This window comes from Lepus europaeus, chromosome 4, assembly GCF_033115175.1.
Source record: "Lepus europaeus isolate LE1 chromosome 4, mLepTim1.pri, whole genome shotgun sequence".
Lineage (NCBI taxonomy): Eukaryota > Metazoa > Chordata > Mammalia > Lagomorpha > Leporidae > Lepus > Lepus europaeus.
In genome coordinates, this window is record NC_084830.1 from 75,008,156 (window position 1) to 75,029,190 (window position 21,035).

Here is a 21,035-nt window from a genome sequence, read left to right on the forward strand (position 1 = left end):
CACTAGCTTCCAACAGTCTGCATTCACTTCTTCTCTGTGAGAATATACAAATCCTCCCTTCTGCAATGCCATCAAAGGTTTTGGATTATTTCTCAATTATGTTTCCCTTTACCTATTTCCAGTATCTAAGTATCATTAACCAGAAAACAGCCCATTAGCTTCCCAAAGTGAAAAAGAATCACAAAGCCTTCATTAATCACAAAGGAATCACAAAGCCTTGTATGCAGGGATGGGTCAACATTTGCAAATCAATACGTGATATATCACATTAACAAAAGGAGAACAAATACCATTAGTTATCTCAATAGATGCAGAGAAAGCATTTGATGCAATGCAACATCCTTTCATGATGAAAACCTCAAGCAAATTCTGTTTAGAAACAACCTTCCTCAATGCAATCAAGGCAATTTATGATAAACCCACAGCCAGTACCTTATTGAATAAGGGAATAGTTGGAAACCTTGCCACTAAGATCCAGAACCGTACAAGGATGCCCATTCTTAACACTGCTATTCACCACAGTCCTGGAAGTTTTAGCCAGAGTAATTAGGAAAGAAAAAGAAATCAAAGGGGTACAATTTGGAAAGGAGGAATTCAAAATATTTCTATATGCAGATGACTTGATCCTATATATAGAGGATCCAAAAAGACCTTACTAAGAGACTATTGGAACTCATAAAAGTGTTTGGTAAAGTGGCAGGATATAAAACTAACACACACACACAAAAATGGCTTTTGTATACACAAACAAGGTCATGACAGGGAAAGAACTTAAAGATCAGTCCCATTCATAATAGCTTCAAAAAGAATTAAATACCTTGGAGAAATTTAACCAAGGATGTCAAAGATCTCTATGATGAAAATTATAAAACACTAAAAAAGAAACAGAAGACATTAAAAATGGAAAATGTTCCATGTACATGGATGGGAAGAATCAATATCATCAAAATGTCCATACTACCAAAGGCAATTTACAGATTCAATGTGATCCCAATCAAAATACCAATGACATTCTTCATAGATCTAGAAAAATGATGCTAAAATTCACCTGGAAACACAAGAGACCCTGAATAGCTAAAGCAATTTTATACAACAAAAACAAAGCTGGTGGCATCAGAATACCTGATTTCAACACATACTACAGATCAGTTATAATCAAAACAGCCTGGTACTAGCACAAAAACAGACTTGTGGACCGGTGGAACAGAATAGAAACTCCAGAAATAAATGCATGCATCCACAACTCACTTATCTTTGACAAAAAAGCTAAAATCAATCCCTGGAGGAAAGACAGTTTCTTTTGCAAATGGTGCTATGGAAATTGGATCTCCACATGCAGAAGTATGAGACTAGACCCCTACCTCCTTAAATCTTCCACAAAAATCCACTCAAAATGGATTAAAGACCTAAATCTATGACCCAATACAATCAAAGTACTAGAGAACAGTGGTGGAACTCTGCAAGACATTGGCATTGGCAAAGACTTCTTGGAAAAAAAACCCAGAAGCACAGGAAATCACAGCCAAAATGAACAAATGGAATTACATACAACAAGCTCAGAAGCTGATGCACTGCAAAAGAAACACTCAGGAAAGTGAAGAGGCAACTGACAGAATGGGAGAAATAATTTGCAACTGATAAAGGCTTCACATCCAGAATCTATAAAGAGCTCAAGAAATTCAACAAGAACAAAACAAACAAACCAGTTAAGAAAGGGGCAAAGGACTTGAAAAGGCAATTTTTAAGAGAGGAAATTCAAATGGCCAACAGACACTTGAAAAAATGCTCAGGATCATTAGCCATCAGGGAAATGCTTAGGTTTCACCTCAGTTCAGTTAGAATGGCTCACATACAGAAATCAACAAACAACAAATGCCAGCAAGGATGTAGGGAAAAAGGTACCCTGGTCCACGGTTGGTGGGGATGTAAACTGCTTCAGCCACTGTGGAAGACAATATGGAGATACTTCAGAAAGCAGAACATAGATTTACAATATGATCCAGCCATGCCAGTACTGAGAATTTACCCAAACCAAAAGAAATCAGCAAATGAAACAGTTATCTGTACCCCCATGTTCATTGCAGCACAGTTACAATAGCTAAGATACTAAGATGCAGAATCAACTCAGATGTACAACAACTATTGACTGGATAAAGAAACTATCACACACACACACACACACACAGTATGGAGTACTACTCAGGTGTAAAAAAAAAAAAAAAAAAAAAAGAAATCCTGTCTTACAACAAAATGAATGCAACTGGAAACCATTATACATAGTGAAATAAGCCAGTCCCAAAAAGACAGATATAATATGTTTTAACTGATCTGAAGTAATTAATAGAGTACTTGAAATGTAACATATTAGAGTGAAATAGACATTTCAAGATTCAATGATTGTTTACAGCCCTTGTCTCTTCCATTGAGGACCAGTTTTGTTTTTTTTTTCTTGTTTTGTTTTGTTTTCTTTCCTTCATACTATTTGTTGAACTCTTTTACTAAGTGTAGGGTTTACTGAAAGATCGTTAAGTAAGTGAAAATAGATTTTTTGTAAAAATTAAGAGTGGGACTGTGAGAGGGAAGAGGAGGATGGGTTGAAGCCTGGGTGGGAGGGAGTTTGGGGAGGGTGTCACTATGTTCCTAAATCTTTATATATGAAATACGTGAAACTTGTATCAGAAATAAAATTTAAAAAAAGAAAAAAGTTTTAGAATAAGACAGTGGGGAAAAAAATCATTTTAATTATTTTTAGTTATGTAAAAAAAATCATCTCTTTCTGCAACAAATGATTACAATATAGGCATTTTTAACCAAGTAAAGGGAGGTCACTGGCTCAAACTTTTTTCTTGAAAATAGTCCTACCTTACTTGAACTTAAGGAGAAAAAAAATCAATAAATTACCAGAGACACAGCCTGGATGACTGCCCAGCAGTGATGGACAACCAGCGGATTATAGGCTTGGTCTCCACGCAGTGTCAGCAGAGGCAGATCAACAATCCTGCCACTAACAAAGGCACTCAGCTAAAAAGCTGGGCAATCACTCTTGGTCTAACAGCGAATAGGTGATTGGTCCAGGTGTTCTGGTAAAATTCCTTCGAGAGGTAGAATCAATGATTCAACATCACTTTTGGCTGCCTTATTAATAAAGATTCTTCTACACATTTCCTAATACCTTGAGAGGAAAAGAACTGGTTTCTAAAATAGAACACTGCAGGGCCAGAGCTATGGCATAGCAGGTAAAACTGCTGCCTGCAGTGCCAGCATCTTATATGGGCACCGGTTCAAGTCCCAGCTGCTACTCTTCTGATCCAGCTCTTTGCTATGGCCTGGGAAGGCAGTGGAGATGGCCCAAGTTCTCGGGCCCCTGCACCCATGTGGAAAGCCTGGAGGAAGCTCCAGGCTCCTGGCTTCAGGTCAGCCAAGCTGTGGCCATTGTGGCCATTTGGGGAGTGAACCAGTGGATGGAAGACCTCTCCTCTCTCTGTCTCTGTCTCTGTCTCTCCCTCTCTCTCTCTCTACCTCTGTACCTATGCCTTTCAAATACATAAATAAAATCTTTTTAAAAAAATTAACATTGCATACTCAGATGCAGAGATTTCAAAATTTTTGCACCAAATAAACCCATATTTTAATTTCATTTTCTATGAGCTTTTTCAAGTATTCTCATATAAGAAATTCTTATTTATTAAATAAAGCAAAATTTAATATCCTAAAACATGAACTTTCTATCGCAAGGTTCTACAACAATACTAAGATATCATTCAGTTGCTTAAAGAGTCTCATATTCTCATAATAAGCTCAAACAGCTTAATTTCTCTCTAAATTGGAAAGTCATAATTTAATACACAAAATGGTTTTAACTAATTTTTAAAAATAGTTTGTTAGAGGGGAGAAACCAGGATATTAATTCTAAATGCCTCATAAAACCAGAAAAATAACATATTAACAGTAAATATTGAATCAACTCAGATGTCCATCAACCAATGACTAGATAAGGAAAATGTGATAGATACACTATGGAATACTATTCAGCTATAAAAAAAGAATTAAATCCTGTCTTTTGCAACAAAATGAATGAAACTGGAAACCATTATACTTAGTGAAACAAGCCAGTCCCAGAAAAACAAATATCTAATGTTTTCCGTGATCTGTAGTAACTAATAGAGTACAAAAAAAGTAATGTATATTAGTGAAACTTTCATTTAGAGATTTGATTATTGTTTACAGTGCTTCTCTCTACTGCTGAGGAACAGTGGTTTTTTTCCTTCTATCTGTTGATTTATTTACTTAGTAGAGGGTTGAGCTTATGATTATAAAATAAACTGAAAGAATGCAATTGTGAAAATTAAAAAAGGAAGGAGGAGGAAAGGTAGGGTGGTAGATATCACTGTGCTCCTAAATATATATATATATATATATATATATATATATATATATATATATGTGTGTGTGTGTGTGTGTGTGTGTGTGTGTGTGTGTGTGTGAAATACATGAAATTCGTTCAGCTTATATAAATAAAAATATTGTCCATTTGAGAAATGCAACCTTGGGACCATCCTGACACTGATCGGACACATTTGTGGTTTTCATTACTTGTGTGATGCTGGGCTCATCATTTCTAAGACACCTGAACTTATGACATCTTCCAGCATAAGGATTGTTTGGAGTTCCCACAGCCTATTTATGAGTTTCTATGCTGAAGTGGTCACTTAGATGTGTCCGAAAGATCTGACTCTTACCAGAGTCATTTCAAGAGTTAATGTTCTCAGTGGGTTAACACAGGGCACTGTGGTCTTCTGAGTGTAAATTTGGGTTCATTTTTAAGTACTGTCCCTTTAGTTCCATTCTGGTTTGGTCATCCCTGCAGCACTGTTTAATATCAAGCCCTTGTTCCCTTAGAACTGAGCCCCTGTGACCTATTCGGCACCATAGTCTTGGTAAATATTAATAAATGTTACTACAGTTAAAAAAACAAGTAAATAAAATATTTAAAAATAGAAAGTATTTCAATATAATAAATTATTATATTCTATTATCAATATAATAATTTATTATTTGATTTTATTTAATATATAGGGATATATTAAATATATAATATTTAATATTAATATTATTTGATATTTTAATATTTGATATGATAAAATGTTACAGTGATTTGGATGTAGACATTTCACAGATATGTAAAGCAGGACACCATATTAATTATGACTTCATTAATGTAATGTCTAGGGGTTGGCCTTGTGGTCCAGCAGATTGGGTCACCACTTTAATGCCAGCATCCCATATCAGAGCACCAGTTCAAGTCCTGGCTGCTCTGGTTCTAATCCAGCTCACTGCTAATGTGCCTGGGAAGGCAGCAGTAGATGGCCCATGTGCTTGGGCCTCTGCCACCAACCCAAAACATATATGCAATTCTTGGCTCCTGGCTTTAGCCTGGCTCAGCACCATCTGTTGAAGCCATTTGTGGAGTGAACCAACAGATGGGAGATCTTTCTTCTCTTTCTCTCTCTCTCTCTCTGTTGTTCTTTCAAATAAATTTAAAAAAAAATTAGATGTATAATTACAACAAAGCTTTGGATTATGTCCTAAATATTTCTGTCAAAACTGAATTATCAGGATTGGCATTGTGGCATAGTGGGTAAAGCCACCACCTGCAGTGCCAGCATCCCTATGGGCACCTATTCAAGTCCTGGCTGCTCCACTTCATTCCAGCACTCTGCTATGGCATGGGAAAACAGTAAAAGATGGTACGAGTCCTAGGGCCTCTGCATCCACATGGGAGATCCAGAAGAAGCTCCTGGCTCCTCGCTTCGGATCAGCTCAGCTCTGGCTATAGTGGCTATTTGGGAAGTGAACAGGCAGATTGAAGACCTCTCTCTGTCTCTCTCTCTGCCTCTCCATAACTCTGCCTTTCAAATAAGTAAATAAATCTTAAAAAAAAAAAAAGTGAATTATTTATCCAGAGCAGGCATTGTGGCAGAGTTGGTAAAGCTACCACCTGCAATGACAGCATCCCATATGGGCACAGGTCAAGTTCCGGCTTTTCTACTTCAGATCCAGCTCCCTGTTAATGGTCTAGAAATGCAGTGGAAGCTGGCTCAAGTCCTTAGGACAATACCACTCATTTGGGAAACCAGGAAGAATTTCCTGGCTCCTGGCTTTGGACAGGCCCAGTTTAGGCCATAGTAGCCATTTGAGTAGTGAACCAGCAGATAGAAGATCTCTCTCTCTCTCTCTTTCTCTCTCTCTATGCCTCTCCCTCTCCCTCTAACTCTGGCTTTCAAATAAATTAGTAAATAAACCTGAATTATTCATAGAAATACAGAATACCTGTGGTATAAACAACACACATTTGATTTCAATTTAAATCAGTAACTTCATAAACTAAAAACAGGGTAGTGGTGTTTATACAGTGTTTTCAGAATCTACCAGCTATAGGAATACACAATAATTTCCATTCCTTGAATAGATGAGCAAACACACCAACAGAGATACTATACTAACATTTATTTGTATACTTTCACCACAAACCTGATTTAATTATTCCTCATCCACTTTTATAGATGAATGACTGAGCTACCCCAAATCTCATGCTGTTTGGACTCTATAGAGCGGCTTTGACCAGATGAGAAGCCCAACCACAAGCCACAATGCAACAAATCATCCTACAGAGCTCGGGCAATTCTCCAACTGTCAAATTCTTAAATAAGAATGAGAGTTGATCTCTTTGGAAATGTGCTCATTAACTACCTCTGTCTTCTCTTGGTTGAAAATTTCTAATTGCTGGCACAGTTATTTGTGTTATGGCTTAGTAGGCCATTAATTCAATCAGAACAGGAGAAATTATTAGCTCCAAAGATATATGCTTCTCCATTTACTCAGTAAACAAGCATGTTTAGCATTTATTATACTTTGTATGTTTCATGAATATCTCTTGAGTACATTTGTACTCTGACATGTAAATGATACAAGGAAATCCCAATCCACAGCTAGTGCCTTTTTTTTTAATATTTACTTATTTATTTATTTTGACAGGCAGAGTGGATAGTGACAGAGAGAGACAGAGAGAGAAAGGTCTTCCTTTTTGCCGTTGGTTCACCCTCCAATAGCTGCTGCGGCCAGCGGATCTCGCTGATCCGAAGCCAGGAGCCAGGTGCTTCTCCTGGTCTCCCATGCGGGTGCAGGGCCCAAACACTTGGGCCATCCTCCACTGCACTCCCGGGCCATAGCAGAGAGCTGGCCTGGAAGAGGGGCAACCGGGATAGAATCCGGCGCCCTGACCGGGACTAGAACCCGGTGTGCCAGCGCCACAAGGCGGAGGATTAGCCTGTTAAGCCACAGCGCCAGCCTACAGTTAGTGCCTTTAAAAACATAGATTTCAACCTAAAATTTTCACACAGAGGCTTAGTGTTCTTGTATATGACGGAATTGTGTAACTCTCTCCCCTGGTATGAAAGGCTTGCTAAAATATCTACCTATGTATTTATAATTTAAATCATTTTTAAGAGCTATATTATCACCATAAATGTCCTAAATTTACAAAAACTGAAGATAGAGAGTGACAGAATTTGTCAAACATTTTTCAAAAGTCACACTTTCTACATATACTTTATAAGGGAAGCTGAAAAGTACAGTGCAAGATACTTACTCATCTATTTGACAAACACACATCTCCACTTCTTTCAGTGCTGTCTGGAGTTTGCTCAGCAGTTTCTGGTAGATATCCTGGGTTTCTAAGTCTTCTTCTTTTAACAAATAGCGGAGACCATGGCCATCTTGCTGTCCCAGAGACAGACCCGAAGGGGCCGCCATAGTGGTGATGGTGTGTTGAATGTACACCATGGGGCTCAGCTTTCCTGAGGAATGACAATCATCCCATAATAATACTGATGACCTTTACCTTATAATAACTACACGGTCCACTTCATCTGAGTGGCCCACGCTCACATAAATTAACATGCCAATCCAATGGTGAACTGAATTCAGGAATTCAAGTTTGTGGAGTGTTGAAATGAAAAGCTACAGTTTGACTCCTTGTCCCACTCCAATGGAGCAGAATGACATTATGCATCCCGCAGCTGCTCTTCTTACTGTTTTTCTCACAGTAACAGGGTCATTTCAGAGTAGTGACTTTCACAATAAGATGAGCTGTGCCTATCACATATGGAAGGAAGGTAAGAGAAATCATCTTTCTTACAAGGGGAATATTAAAAGTGTCACACTCTATTCTCACTCTATATACACTTGGGTATAATTATCCATAAGATTAGCATGAGCAATCCTCTCTTTGTAAAAGTTCAGGCTTGCTTACGTGGCAGGATCTACCAAACTTCAGGATTCTAGAATACTCATGACTGTGTAAATTACTTTTTATGATCTGATGAAGTCTCAAAAGCTTACATACCTTGTTCAGTAGATTTATTTTCTTTATCATGAGAGTTATGCTTCCTACTATCCAACTGGACACCAAACGCACTCCCGAGCGAGGTCGATGTTTTGGGATAAGAAACTTCCATCACATTGACGTGACAGTTGGTAGGGCAGAAATCACTGCTGTGCAGTGGAGAGATTTTAGATTTGGCCTGTTTGAAGGTGGGCCATGCTCTATTCTTCAGTACACGAGAAAACTGCACGTTAAAAAAGGAAATAAAATGCAGTTGAACACAAAGTAAGAACTCACAGAGATTTCACTTGCATCATCCATAACAACAACAAAAAAAATCAAATCATTTCAACAGCAATGAGTGAAATAAACTGAGTTGTAAGAATTTAAATTATTACTTCAAAACTCATTCTTAATAAAGCAAAGCAACATAGGCAGCATATGAATCCTTTGAAATTCTAATTACAAGTTAGGAGTTGAAAGAACTGAATTACAGTGACCAGTGAAATTTAGTGGGACTCAAATTCACAAGCTCCCAGCAGCTGAGACAGTCTGATAGATAAATTCCTATTCTGATGTCCTCAGAATATGAATCACATCTTTAAAGTGAGGCAAGATAGCAGAATGAGGTGCTGGTTGGGTCAAGGGCAGAAGAAGATAGGATAATTCTAAGCATCACCAGAAAGCTGATGCCAAGCAGGAGTCTGTGAACAGATCAGACAGCAAACTATAGTAATGCTGACCCAGCCTGGCAAGGCAGGCTGTGCTCCCCAGGCTTGCAGCTAATCCCTGCAGATCCTGCGGTCAAGATCAGCAGAAGATTGGTGTGCACTCTACTTTTATGCCACTAAGAATAAATTGATACCAGAATGATTTATGAAACTTCCAACAGTGGCCACTCCAGTGATGGAAATCTTGCAGTGGGCTTCCATTCAAATTCATCTACTCCTTGCCATGGTCTATAAAGCTATCCAAAGTCTGATCCTTACCTAATTTAATTATATCAAGCTCTCTTCCTGAGCTCCTTTTGACTGTCACATAGTTCTCACACACACTATCTACTCACTCTGGGCTTTTGGACATGCTGCTAAGGTGCTTAGAATGTTCTTTCTTCATTGCCAGACTTTTTTTTTTTTCCTATGCATCTTTAAATTCTATCAAATCATCAAGGGGCCTTCCCTGAGCCCTTGCCTAGGTTCAATATCCCTGGGTACAAGCTAGGTTATAGCACACTGTAATCCTCCTTATATATAATCATCTCACCACTAGCTAGCCTGAATCAAATAAGGGATATGGACTAAGGAATCTCTATATGATCTTCCTGCTTTGGGGGTGAACCAATGGAAAGAAGCCCTTTCTCTAATTCTCTCTCGCTCACTGTCCACTCTGCTTGTCAAAAAAAAAAAAGAAAAGAAAAATATAACATGACCCTACCTATTTATCCTACTAGTAGAGTTATAAGTTGACCACTGAAAAGAACAGAATTTGATTAACACTGATCATCGCTTAACTTTCCTGGGATTAACTTGAAAAGTATATATTAAAATCATATCCTGTCATTAAAAAGCTCACCAGTAGATTATGGGCTTATATGTTTCATACAGGTTTACTATATATATATATGTATATATATATATATGTTTATACATTCATAACATGTATATGTACATTAAACTATGCTTTCTAATAATTTGTTAGAAGCTGTGTAGCTCAGAAAAGTGCTAGCATACTTAGGAATCTAAATAAAACTAGGCTGAAATGCAGGGAATTATTAATAAAATTACTAACAAGTTTAAAAATAATGTGTGGGGCTGGTATTGTGATGCAGCGGGATAAAGTCCTGGTCTAAAGTGCCAGCATCCCATGTGAGTGCCAATTCTAGTCCCACCTACTCCTCTTCCAATCCAGCTCTCTGCTATAGCCTGGGAAAGCAGTAGAAGATGGCCCAAGTGCTTGGGCCCCTGTACCCATGTGGGAGACCCAGAAGAAGCTCTTGGCTCCTGACTTCAGATTGGCTCAGCTCCAGCCGTTGAGGCCATCTGGGGAGTGAACCAGTGGATGGAAGACCTCTCTCTCTCTCTCTGTCTCTACCACTCTCTGTAACTTTGTCTTTCAAATAAATAAAAATAAATTTTAAAAAAAGAAAATAATGCATAATAAAACCATGCTAAACCTGAAAGAAAGCAAAGGATTTAGAGAATTCCAAGTCTATCTCCTTCATGTAATAACATGAAGAAACTTTGACCTGGAGATTTACATGAAACAGACCTAGAATTTGAGGTCAGAATCAGAATTTCAGCCACTTCTTTTCCACTGTTATTACAAAATAAGTCTTAGATGAGGTTCCCATGGCACACACAGAGGTACAGATATCAATGTTACTAAGTCACAGAAACCACTCTAATAGGAATTTATGCTTTGCTTTTCGTCTTCTGCTTTACCTAATTACTCATACACTCAAAAATAGGAAAGAAGACTTCTATTCCAGGCCTTGTGCTAAATACTGGAGATATAGCCCTTGTTCTCCTGGAGTTTATGGTCTAGTAAGGACACAGGTAAAAACAATGTAATATTATTGGCATAGACAACAAGTATCTGATTACAGTTACATGTATAACATATATAAATACATACTCAATTACCTATCTACATCTACTTGTAGTATGTGCATGGTTGTGTGTGTAACAACTATATAATATATACATAACCCAGATAATTAGAAACCTGGAGAAAGAAGTGAGCAGAGCAATGTAATGAAGTGTTATTTAAATGATCAGGGAGAGAAGGGGGAAGTCCCTTGCCAATGGGACCAGCTGTTTCCTACAGCTCTCTGCTCAAGACAAATAAATGCCTGTGACTACAATGTGCTCCCCTCCGCATACACTTGGAAGAGGTGTGCACTGTTTGTGCGAAAGTGTCTGGAACCTTCTCTGCCAAGAGCCTCTCTTGGGAAGGAAGGGCATGAGGAAAGCAGTGCTTCATCCATCTTGGGTTGTCTGCTAAGGTTTGAATGTGTCCCTCAAATTTCTGATGTTGGAAATGTAATTCCCAAATTCATATGTCAACGGTATTTGGAGATGGGGACTTTCCTAAGGGGCTTCATGAATGGATTTATCCATTCAAGGATTCATAAATTCATCTATTCATAGATTAATGCATTATTGAGGGAGTAGACTTGTTGGTAGAAAAAGTTCTCTCTGGCAAGCTCTCTTTGTCCATGTGATACCCTTTGCCATGTCATTACCCAGCAGGAAGACCCTCACCAGATATGGTCACATCTTCTGAAGCCACCTGAACCAATCCATGGTGTTCAGCTACAGTAACAATCTAAGTTACATGAAAACACTCAGACAGCTGTTCCTATGAGAAGAGGAACCAGTGGGAGGGACCCTTTAGGCACAGGTACTGGCAATGCACTGGAGAGATTTGGAAGATCAAACCTCTATTCCCAGAAAGTGTGTCCCACTATACAACTGCTAGACCTTTCTAAAATGCAAACCTAACAGAAAGACAGTGCAGTTGGTGCTCTGACCATGGTACGTGCACGAAGACACATGCTGATTATACTGTATCGTAGTAACTAGCCCTGAAAACATCCACCTGTTTTTCAACAACATCAAATGAAACATGGGGCTCACTAAACTGCTTTGGAAAAAGTTTCTTAAAAATAAAAAACAGCACTCTGGCCTCAGAATCAGCCCTTAAGGCATTTGGATCTGGCTGAAGAGCCCATGAGAGTATTTTAGGCATGGAAAGCCAAGACACTCTGGCAAAAAAAAAAATACTTAAATGAAAGATCTCTGTGAGTGAGATCCCACCGGAAAGAACAGGCAATCAAAGAAGGAGGTAACTTTCTCTGAAGGGAGGAGAGAACTTCCACTTTGACTATGACCTTGTCGAAATAAGATTGAAGTCGGCGAATTTAAGACTTCCATAGACTTGGCAACTCATGACTAGACCCTATGGAAATTACTGACGCCATAAACAAGAGTGTCAAATTGTTAAGTCAACAACAGGAGTCACTATGTACTTACTTCTCATGTGGGATCTCTGTCCTTAATGTGTTGTCCAATGTTTTGTAATGCTATAACTAGTACTCAAACAGTATTTTACACTTTATGTTCTGTGTGGGTGCAAACCGATGAAATATTTACTTAATATATAATAAATTGATCTTCTGTATATAAAGATAATTAAAAATGAATCTTGATGTGAATGGAATGGGAGAGGGAGCGGGAGATGGGAGGGGTGTGGGTGGGAGGGAAGTTATGAGGGGGTAAAAAGCCATTGTGATCCATAAACTGTACTTTGGAAATTTATATTTACTAAATAAAAGTTTAAAAAAAAACAGAACAAAAAAATGAAAAAACAGCTCCTTTCCCTAAATAAAAATTGCTATTTTTCAATAAATAAATATATAAGCTGTGGGGAAAGTTGAGTTGGCAAGGGCAGGCCTTTAGACCTATTATGGACAACATAACCCAAACTTATTACCACCTTTCCTTATCTGCCCAACAATTACATTTGTCATTCGATATTAGAGGGGGATTGATTCCAGGACTCCCATGGATACTAAATCCTGAGGATGCTCAAGTTCCTCACATATCATGACATAATATTTGCATATTATCCATGCATATCCTCTTATATACTTTAAATCTTATCTAGACTGCTTACACCTAACACAATGTAAATGCTATGCAAATAGTTGTTATATTGTATTGATTTTTTAATTTGTATTATTCTTATTTTTCTAAATATATATGTTCTGCTGCTGGCTGAATGTAGAGTTGCAGAGCTTCTGCATATAGAGGACAACCCTATATAACAGGGCTCTTTATGTACCAGGCATTGTCCGAGGCACCTTGGGAAACATCAGTAAAGATTCCTGCCCTATGAGAGGTTGCATTCTAATGAGGGAAAAGGTAAATAGTACATATAGTAAGTCAATTCTCTAATATTAGAAGATGGTACATGTAACTGAACACAGAATACAGCAGACTAAGAGGGTTAGGAGATTCAGAGAGGAAATGAAGAAGAGTTTGTGACTTTTACCTGGAGCAGTCAGGGCAGGCCTAACTGAAAATCTGATATTCCAGCAAAATCCTAAAGGAGGAGAGAGTAAGGAATGTGGATATCCAGAAAAGAAGCGTTCCTGGCAGAGGAACAGCCAGTGCAAAAGCCCTAAGCTGGTGCATTTGAGGACCATCAGGAAGACCAGAGTGGCCAAGGCAGACAGTGCTGGGGGGCAGGTAGTGGGCGGAGGAAAGCACCCCCTGAAAGGACCTGGGGACCACTGGAAGGATGTGGCTTTTACTGTGGTTGAAAGGCATTGTCCCTCAGAAGCAACTGTGTAGGGGTGAGCAAGGGTGAGAGCAGGAAGAACACCTTCAATAGGAGAGACCCGGCAGTGGGTGAGCCCGAGCTGTCAGCGCCAGAGGCAGTGAAGACTGTGTATTTCGACAGTAGAGACCCTCTAAAGAATGGTGAGAGAAAATGGAGGTGAAGAATGAATTCAATTCACAATAGCTAAGATATGGAAACAACCCAGATGTCCATCAGTTGATGACTAGATAAAGAAATTATGGTATATATACCTATGGAGGAACTGCTCAGCCATAAAAAAGAATGAAATCCTGTCTTTTGCAACAAAATGGATTCAATTGGAAGCCATTATACTTAGTGAAATAAAGCAACCCCCAAAAGGCAAATACGATGTTTTCCCGGGTCTGTGGTAACTAATACAGTACCTAAATTGTAATGTATTGGAGTGAAACTCACATTTTGACATTCGATAATCATTTACAGCCTTTGTCTCTACTGTTGAGACAAATAGTTTTTTTCTTCCTACTGTGTTTTGAACTCTTTACTTAGGGTACAATTAATCTTATGAGTATAACGTAAGCTGAAAATAGATCTTTGTAAAAATTAAGGATGGGAATAGAAGGGGAAGGAGAAGGAAGTGTAGGGGCTATGGGCAAGAGAGAGGGTAGGGTGGGAAGAATCACTATGTTACCAAATCTGTATATATGAAATACATGAAATTTGTATACCTCAAATAAGATTTTTTTTTAAGAAAAGAAAGCATGAACTCAAAGTGTTTAGACTGAGCAATGAAGGATGGGTATAATACTGAGATCAGAAAAAAACAGCAGATATGACAACCTCCTGGGGGCGAGGAGCAACGTGAAACTGGGTGTATAGAGTCTAAATTACACATTACATGCAGTTGGAAAGTTCACATGACCCAGGAGTCTGAATGGGCCTACCAAGGGATGGACAACGGAGACAGAAAAGAGAAAAAGCAACTAGAACAGAATACCGGGAATGAACCATTGTATAGAAAGGACAAGAAACAGGCAAATGTGGTGTCACAGAAACTGCTAACGAGAGGTTCAAGGTCAACTTCATCAGGTCACCTCAGGTAAGGAATACTGCAGGGGCAGTGAATGGACTTTGGCAAAATGTAACTTCAGTTATGGGGCAGGCCCCAGAGCACGGCTGGAGCACGCTGAGGAGGCAGGTGAGCAAGTGAGGCGGGGACAGACAGCAGGGATGCTCAGGGGAGGGATCAAAGAAACAAGACAGGTGCGGAGAGAGGGTGTGGACAGCAAGGGAAATATGGGCTTTTAATGCATATTTGTATACTGGTGAGAATAAACAATTCTTTGAGAGGGAACTTCAGGTTTTCAATACATCTGACTAAAAGTCAAACAATACAAAGGTAAGCTATTCTTTTTCAGCCAGCCTCCCACTCCAATTAAGTATAAAGCACCTTTGGCATGGAGTTATAAAAGGTTTGTATTGGACCATCCTCCTGGGAGAAGGGGACCTGGGGAAGAATTTTATTCACAATTTTTCCAATCTATTTATTTATTTTAGAATTTTTACCATTAGTAAGTGAAGGTACTTGCATTGTTCAAAACAAGTCTGCTAATTTCTACATGTAATGTTTTTGTGTAAATGGAAATATTCCCTTGAATACATATTAAACATTTACATATAGGAAATATCCCCAATACCCAAAAAGTCCAATTATGAGAAAATTCTAGAGCAGAAGAATAACTCTAGAATAAAGAAGGTTGCCAGGGTAACTTAGGGGAAGAGAGTTCTTCCAAACAGGGCTTCGTTTCACAGTGGAATCAGCCACACCATCTATTCCACAGAGAATAAATGCCTGCTTTGGATTCATTCAGGCCTTGAGTAAGGCCCACGCTTGTCTCACACATGTGCTGAAAACACCTGCAGTCTGGATGTACAACCTGCCAGGAAGTCTATTATGACTGCAGCAGCCTGGCTATAGAAATTCAAGACAGAAGCTGGTTTCTATTCTTAAAGCCTAAAACTTGTAGCATGAAAATAAAGCAAATCCATTCTGAGATTTTAGTTTCTATGGATACATTTTATTTCATAAAGAGTGTTTAAGTCTTCATTTAGAAGAAACAGAACCCTATTATTAGTGTTGCTAATAAGAGTTTAAAAATCAATATATGGAAATTAAAATCTATATTCATAAGTACTATTATTTCCATTGACATGCATTTGATACATATATTGAGTTAACCTTATATGTCTTATTGGGACTTGCATCATAGGTTTCTTTTTTTTTTAAGATTTAGTTATTTATTTGAAAGTCAGAGTTACACAGAGAGAGAAAAAAAGGCAGAGAGAGGTCTTCCATATGCTGTTTCACCCCCCAGTTGGCTGCAGCAGCTGGAGCTGTGCCGATCCAAAGCCAGGAGCCAGGAGCTTCCCCCTGGGTCTCCCATGTGGGTGCAGGGGCCCAAGGACTTGGGCCATCCTTCACCGCTCTCCTAGGCCACAGCAGAGAGCTGGATTAGAAGTGTAGCAGCCAGAACTCGAACTGGCACCCATATGCTGGCACCGCAGGCGGCGGCTTCACCCGCTATGCCACAGCACCGGCCCCCATAGGTTTTTCTACAGCTTATTCAAACAGATAAGATCCCTGAAATATTTTCTTGCCAACTATTTAAGTATGTTTATGATCAAATGGAATGAACACAACGGTATCTTTAAAGCACTTGGGCCCCAGGCTTCTCTTAATTTCTAAATGAAAAATAAAAGTAAAGGAGAAATCATTCCATAAAGTTGATACCTAGTCTATTGCTTACCTACTACATGAACTTCAGCAAGTTCTAACCTTCCCGAGTAAGATGCAGAATAATGAGGAATGCTGTACACGGCTGTTTTGGAACCCAAACAGTAATGTATCTAAGAGTTTTCTTTAATGCAGATATTATTGTATCACCTAACATCACTGCTAATGTGCATGTCCTTCACTGCTTTAAAAGCTTCCAGGATCCTAATTACTTAGGAGACCATGGGACATACTTCTCACCTACAGAATGGTATGTCTGAGACTGTCCACCGTTTGGGGGAAAATTCTCTACTATAGGCTTCAAATCCCTCACAACACACAGTCTCAGTTTATTGCAAGGCTTAGTTAGGTTTGTTAGAAACCAGAGAGTGACACATTCTTCATGAGCCACAGCCAAGTCATCATGAACCTGAATGTGTTTTGCCTCCTTCTTTAACCTGATCTTTTCCTCCCCATTCTCTAACATTTTTACATTATTTCAAATCATCAATTTGCATCCTGGAAGGTAAATAATAATAATAATAATAATAACACCACTTACTATCCCTAATTGTGACTCTTTCCTCACTAATACTTTCTCTATACTCCTGCCAAGATGATTTTCCTATACATAAACCTGATTATTATGATGTTCCAAAATACTACTGGAAAAATTCGATTTTGTTGGTTTTATTTTTTAATTGCATACAACTCACATCCTTCTTTCTAGTCCAGGTAGGATGCCAATGTTTCATCGATGAGATCAATCTCTTTTCTCCATCTCTGCCTTTTCTTATGACAGCTCTCTTTATTTCAAACACTGTATCTTTTCCTCTACTCAATGACAAGTCTTCCCAACTCATAGGAGCTACCATTCACTGACTATTCAATCCACAATAATTTTTCCTTTATAGAACTTCTACTGCCCTTGTAGTCAAAACCATATGGTTTGGCACATAGCCTGTGTAACACAGCATCAACTGTAGGTTTAAAAAAAAAATCACAACTGAAAAAAAATAAAGAATGCAACGTTCATAGGTGGGCATTTGATATAGCAAATTAAGTAATGAATTTCCAGTATCTCATACCACATTGCCTGGTTTTAGTCTCAGCTACTGCACTTCAGATCCAGCTTCCTGCTAATGCACATCTTTGGAGGGAGCAGAGGATGGCTCAAGGACTCGGGTCCCAGCACAGTGTTGTGCCATAATGGGTAAAGCTGCCACCTGCAACACCAGCATCCCATATGGGTGCCAGTTCAAGTCCCAGCTGCTCCACCAAGATCCCTGCTAAATGTGCTAAATGGCCTGAGAAAAGCAGTGGAAGATGGCCCAAGTGCTTGGGTCCCTACCACAAAAGTGGGAGACCTAGAAGAAGCTCCTAGCTCCTGGTTTTGGCCTCACTGAGCTCTGAGCCATTGTAGCCATCTGGAGAGTTAATCAGTGGATGGCAGATTCTCTTTCTCTCTCCCTCTTTCTTCCCCTCTCTGCCTAAATCTGACTTTCAAATAAATAAATTAATTAAAAAAAAAAAAAAAAAGAACTCAGGTCCCTGCCACCATGTGGGGAAACTCGTCTGGAATTCCAGACTCCTGGCTTTGGCCTGACCCAGTCCCGGCTGTTGTAGGCATTTAGAGAGTGAACCACTGGATGGAAAAATTTTTTCCTCTGTTCTCTTTCTCTGAAAAATAAAGAAGGAAAAATTAAAAGAAAAAAGCCCACAAAGTTCAAATTCCACTGTTGTCCCCAGCTGTGTGCCTTTGGGCAAGTTACTTCACCAATGGGAACTTCAGTCCCCGACTGGTTTTTATCAATACAACAATGAAATCCAAACTCTACCCAAACTTCTAGCATGTGCAACGCTCCCACAGCTCTTTCTGACTGGCTCATGCCTAAGCCTCTACACTCTGAAGTCTGGCCACTCTCTTCCTGGCCACCACAGCCAGCTGTTCTTTCTACCTAGATAATGATCCTCCAATTCAAATGGAAAGTTTAATTTGTCATTTAGATACAACCTTTCTCAAAAAGGTTTTCTCTTGCCACCCAGTCTCAAGTGTACTGCAGGCACTTCTAACATATCTCCCTATTAGGAATTCTCCATAATGTTTTTTAATACTTGATTTTTCCCCTTTGTAGGCGTTTAGTTATTTCTCTGCCAACTCCCCCATTCGAATTCCTAGTATCCTAAACAATGCTTATGTCACATGAATGAACTAATCAATCAACTTAAAACCATCACGGGCCATGCACTTTCTGACTGAGGGCTTTTATTCCTTTTATTGGGAGGAAAAGAAAAGAAGAGCTATAGTGTAATTTAAAATTTGACCTCAGAATTAGGTCGCCTGCATGAAACTCTGAGCTTTCCCACCTTTCTGATCCAGCTCCCTGATAATGTGCTGGGATGATGAGTGGGTGGTGGCTTGAGTTCTGTCACCCATGTGGAAGCCATGATGAAGTTCCTGGCTCCAGGCTTCAACCTGGCTCAGCCCCAGATCTTGGCCATTTGGGGAGTGAATCAATGGATGGAGGATCTGTCTCTTGCTCTCGCTCTCGCTCTCACTCTCCCTCTCTCTCTCTGCCTTATACATACATAAATAAATAAATCTGTCTTTAGGAAAACCCTCATCAGGTTCTCTCATCTGGATATTGGGCTTTCCAGTCTCCAGATGTGTGACTTAAGTTAACTTTTATTGTTTACCTGATTTTGAATATTTTGTTATAGCATCAGAAAATGGACCAAGAGAGTTAGGTAGTTATATACATATTATCATTTTAAAAAATAGTGGATCACAAATACTGATAAGTATAAAACACCAAGAATTGATTTACACTTGACATTTAAATAAAATTTTAATGATAATTACATTTATTTATAAAATCCTTACCTTTTTATAGCTGGATATTCTCTGACATATATGCTCAATTCTTTCACTGCAAATGGCATTGAATTTGCTCTGAAGGTCAGTGGGAATCACTTCATTGAGAGAATTAAGGCTGCTGCAGTTTTGTACAAAATGATCATCACTCTTTGCCAGGGCTTCAAGAATCTATAGTGATAAACAGACATCCACACACATGGAATAAAACCATCAACAGTAGCCACATAAATTTTTCATAAGTTAACAACACAGGTGAATTTCATGACTGCTTTGCTCTTAGTAGCTTCCCAGAGTTACCGTGCTCATGGAGACACAGTTGTTGAAATGATTTGACTTGTCTGTTTGCAATCTGAAGTTGTGCTGTCTGCTGGCTATAAAAGCTTGCTTGGGGAGTGAGTGGATTTCAAAGACTCCCTGCTGGACAAATCAATAAACTGTGATAAGGGAATATATCTCTTATATTTCAGTTGATGTGACTCAGAATATTTTCTCTTAATTTAGTAGTGGAATAAAAAAAAAAGAAGAAGAAAAGAAAGAAAAAGGAAAATCAACAGCATTCTTGCTTGTTCCAGAGAGCACAGCATAGAGAGTGCATTTAACAAATGCTTGCTGAGCAAATTGATAAATGAAGTTATATTGATAAAGTACAAATGACTTGGAAGGTCTGAGCTCCAGCTGACAAAAGTTCAGATAAAAGCAACCACCTGATGTTTTCAATTAGTAAGTTTCATTGATCATCTGAATCAATGGTAAGGCAGTGTGTACTGGGGGTGGGCAATTAGTATAAAATGTATCACTGAGAATTTCCAATGAACTAAAAGTTAATTATGTGATATCTTTATGGGTAGCATCAGTGGTTGTTCAGAGACCACAAGGATTGGTTGTATCTTTAATTATACTTTTACAGTATCCTGTGAGTCACAGAATGTACAGAAGTTATGTTTATTTGAGCTTCCTCACTACCTGTTTCCCTGTTATGTTGAAAATGGAATATGAGTGTTTTTTTAACCAGCAGTCTAGAACTCATGGCTGACTTTATCATTAGCCATGGGATCTTGGCCAAACGTCTTAATTTCTTTGACTTTCTCACATGCAAAATAGAAATGGATATTTGCAGTACTAACTTATACAGTTTGTCACATATAGAATAATCCATGTAGGGATGGCACAGTGCTATAGTGGATTAAACTGCCACTTAGGATGCCAGCATCCCTTATTGAAATACAGATTCAAGTCCTGGCTGGGTATGCTTCTGATCCAGCTCCCTGCTAACGCACCTGGGAAGCAACAGAAGATGGCCCAGTTACTTGGGCCCCTTCCACTCCCAGATGGAGTTCCACGCTCCTGGCTTCCACTTGGAATAGCTGCAGCCATCTGGGGATTAAACTATTGGATGGAAAATCTCTCTCTCTCTCTCTCTCTCTCTCTCTCTCTCCCTTTCAAATGAATAAATAAATCTTTAAAAATTGATATGATTTTGCAAATCTGAAATAGCAAGAAAATGAGGTATAATAATTGTAACTACCTGGTCCCAAACTTTTATTATGTGTGTGGGAAGGCATTACATTTTGAAAACATACATTTTTGTTTGTTTTCTTAATGTCCTTTATTTGAAATTCATTGTAAATCAGTATCCAATTTTAAGCCATAAATTGAGTTCATTAGTTTGTTTCTTT

General features: G+C 38.8%; 1 protein-coding gene across 1 annotated transcript in view; it reads right to left on the bottom strand.

Annotated features, from left to right (window-relative positions):
- The window catches only part of PREX2 (phosphatidylinositol-3,4,5-trisphosphate dependent Rac exchange factor 2), a 338,025-nt gene that overhangs the window by 152,437 nt on the left and 164,553 nt on the right, over positions 1 to 21,035 (bottom strand). Inside the window, exons 23-25 of the mRNA XM_062188384.1 lie at positions 19,366 to 19,527; positions 8,405 to 8,627; positions 7,649 to 7,856 (exon numbers count right to left, since the gene is read on the bottom strand). Of these exons, the coding sequence (XP_062044368.1) occupies positions 7,649 to 7,856; positions 8,405 to 8,627; positions 19,366 to 19,527 (593 nt within the window). The remainder of the gene's footprint in view (positions 1 to 7,648; positions 7,857 to 8,404; positions 8,628 to 19,365; positions 19,528 to 21,035) is intronic.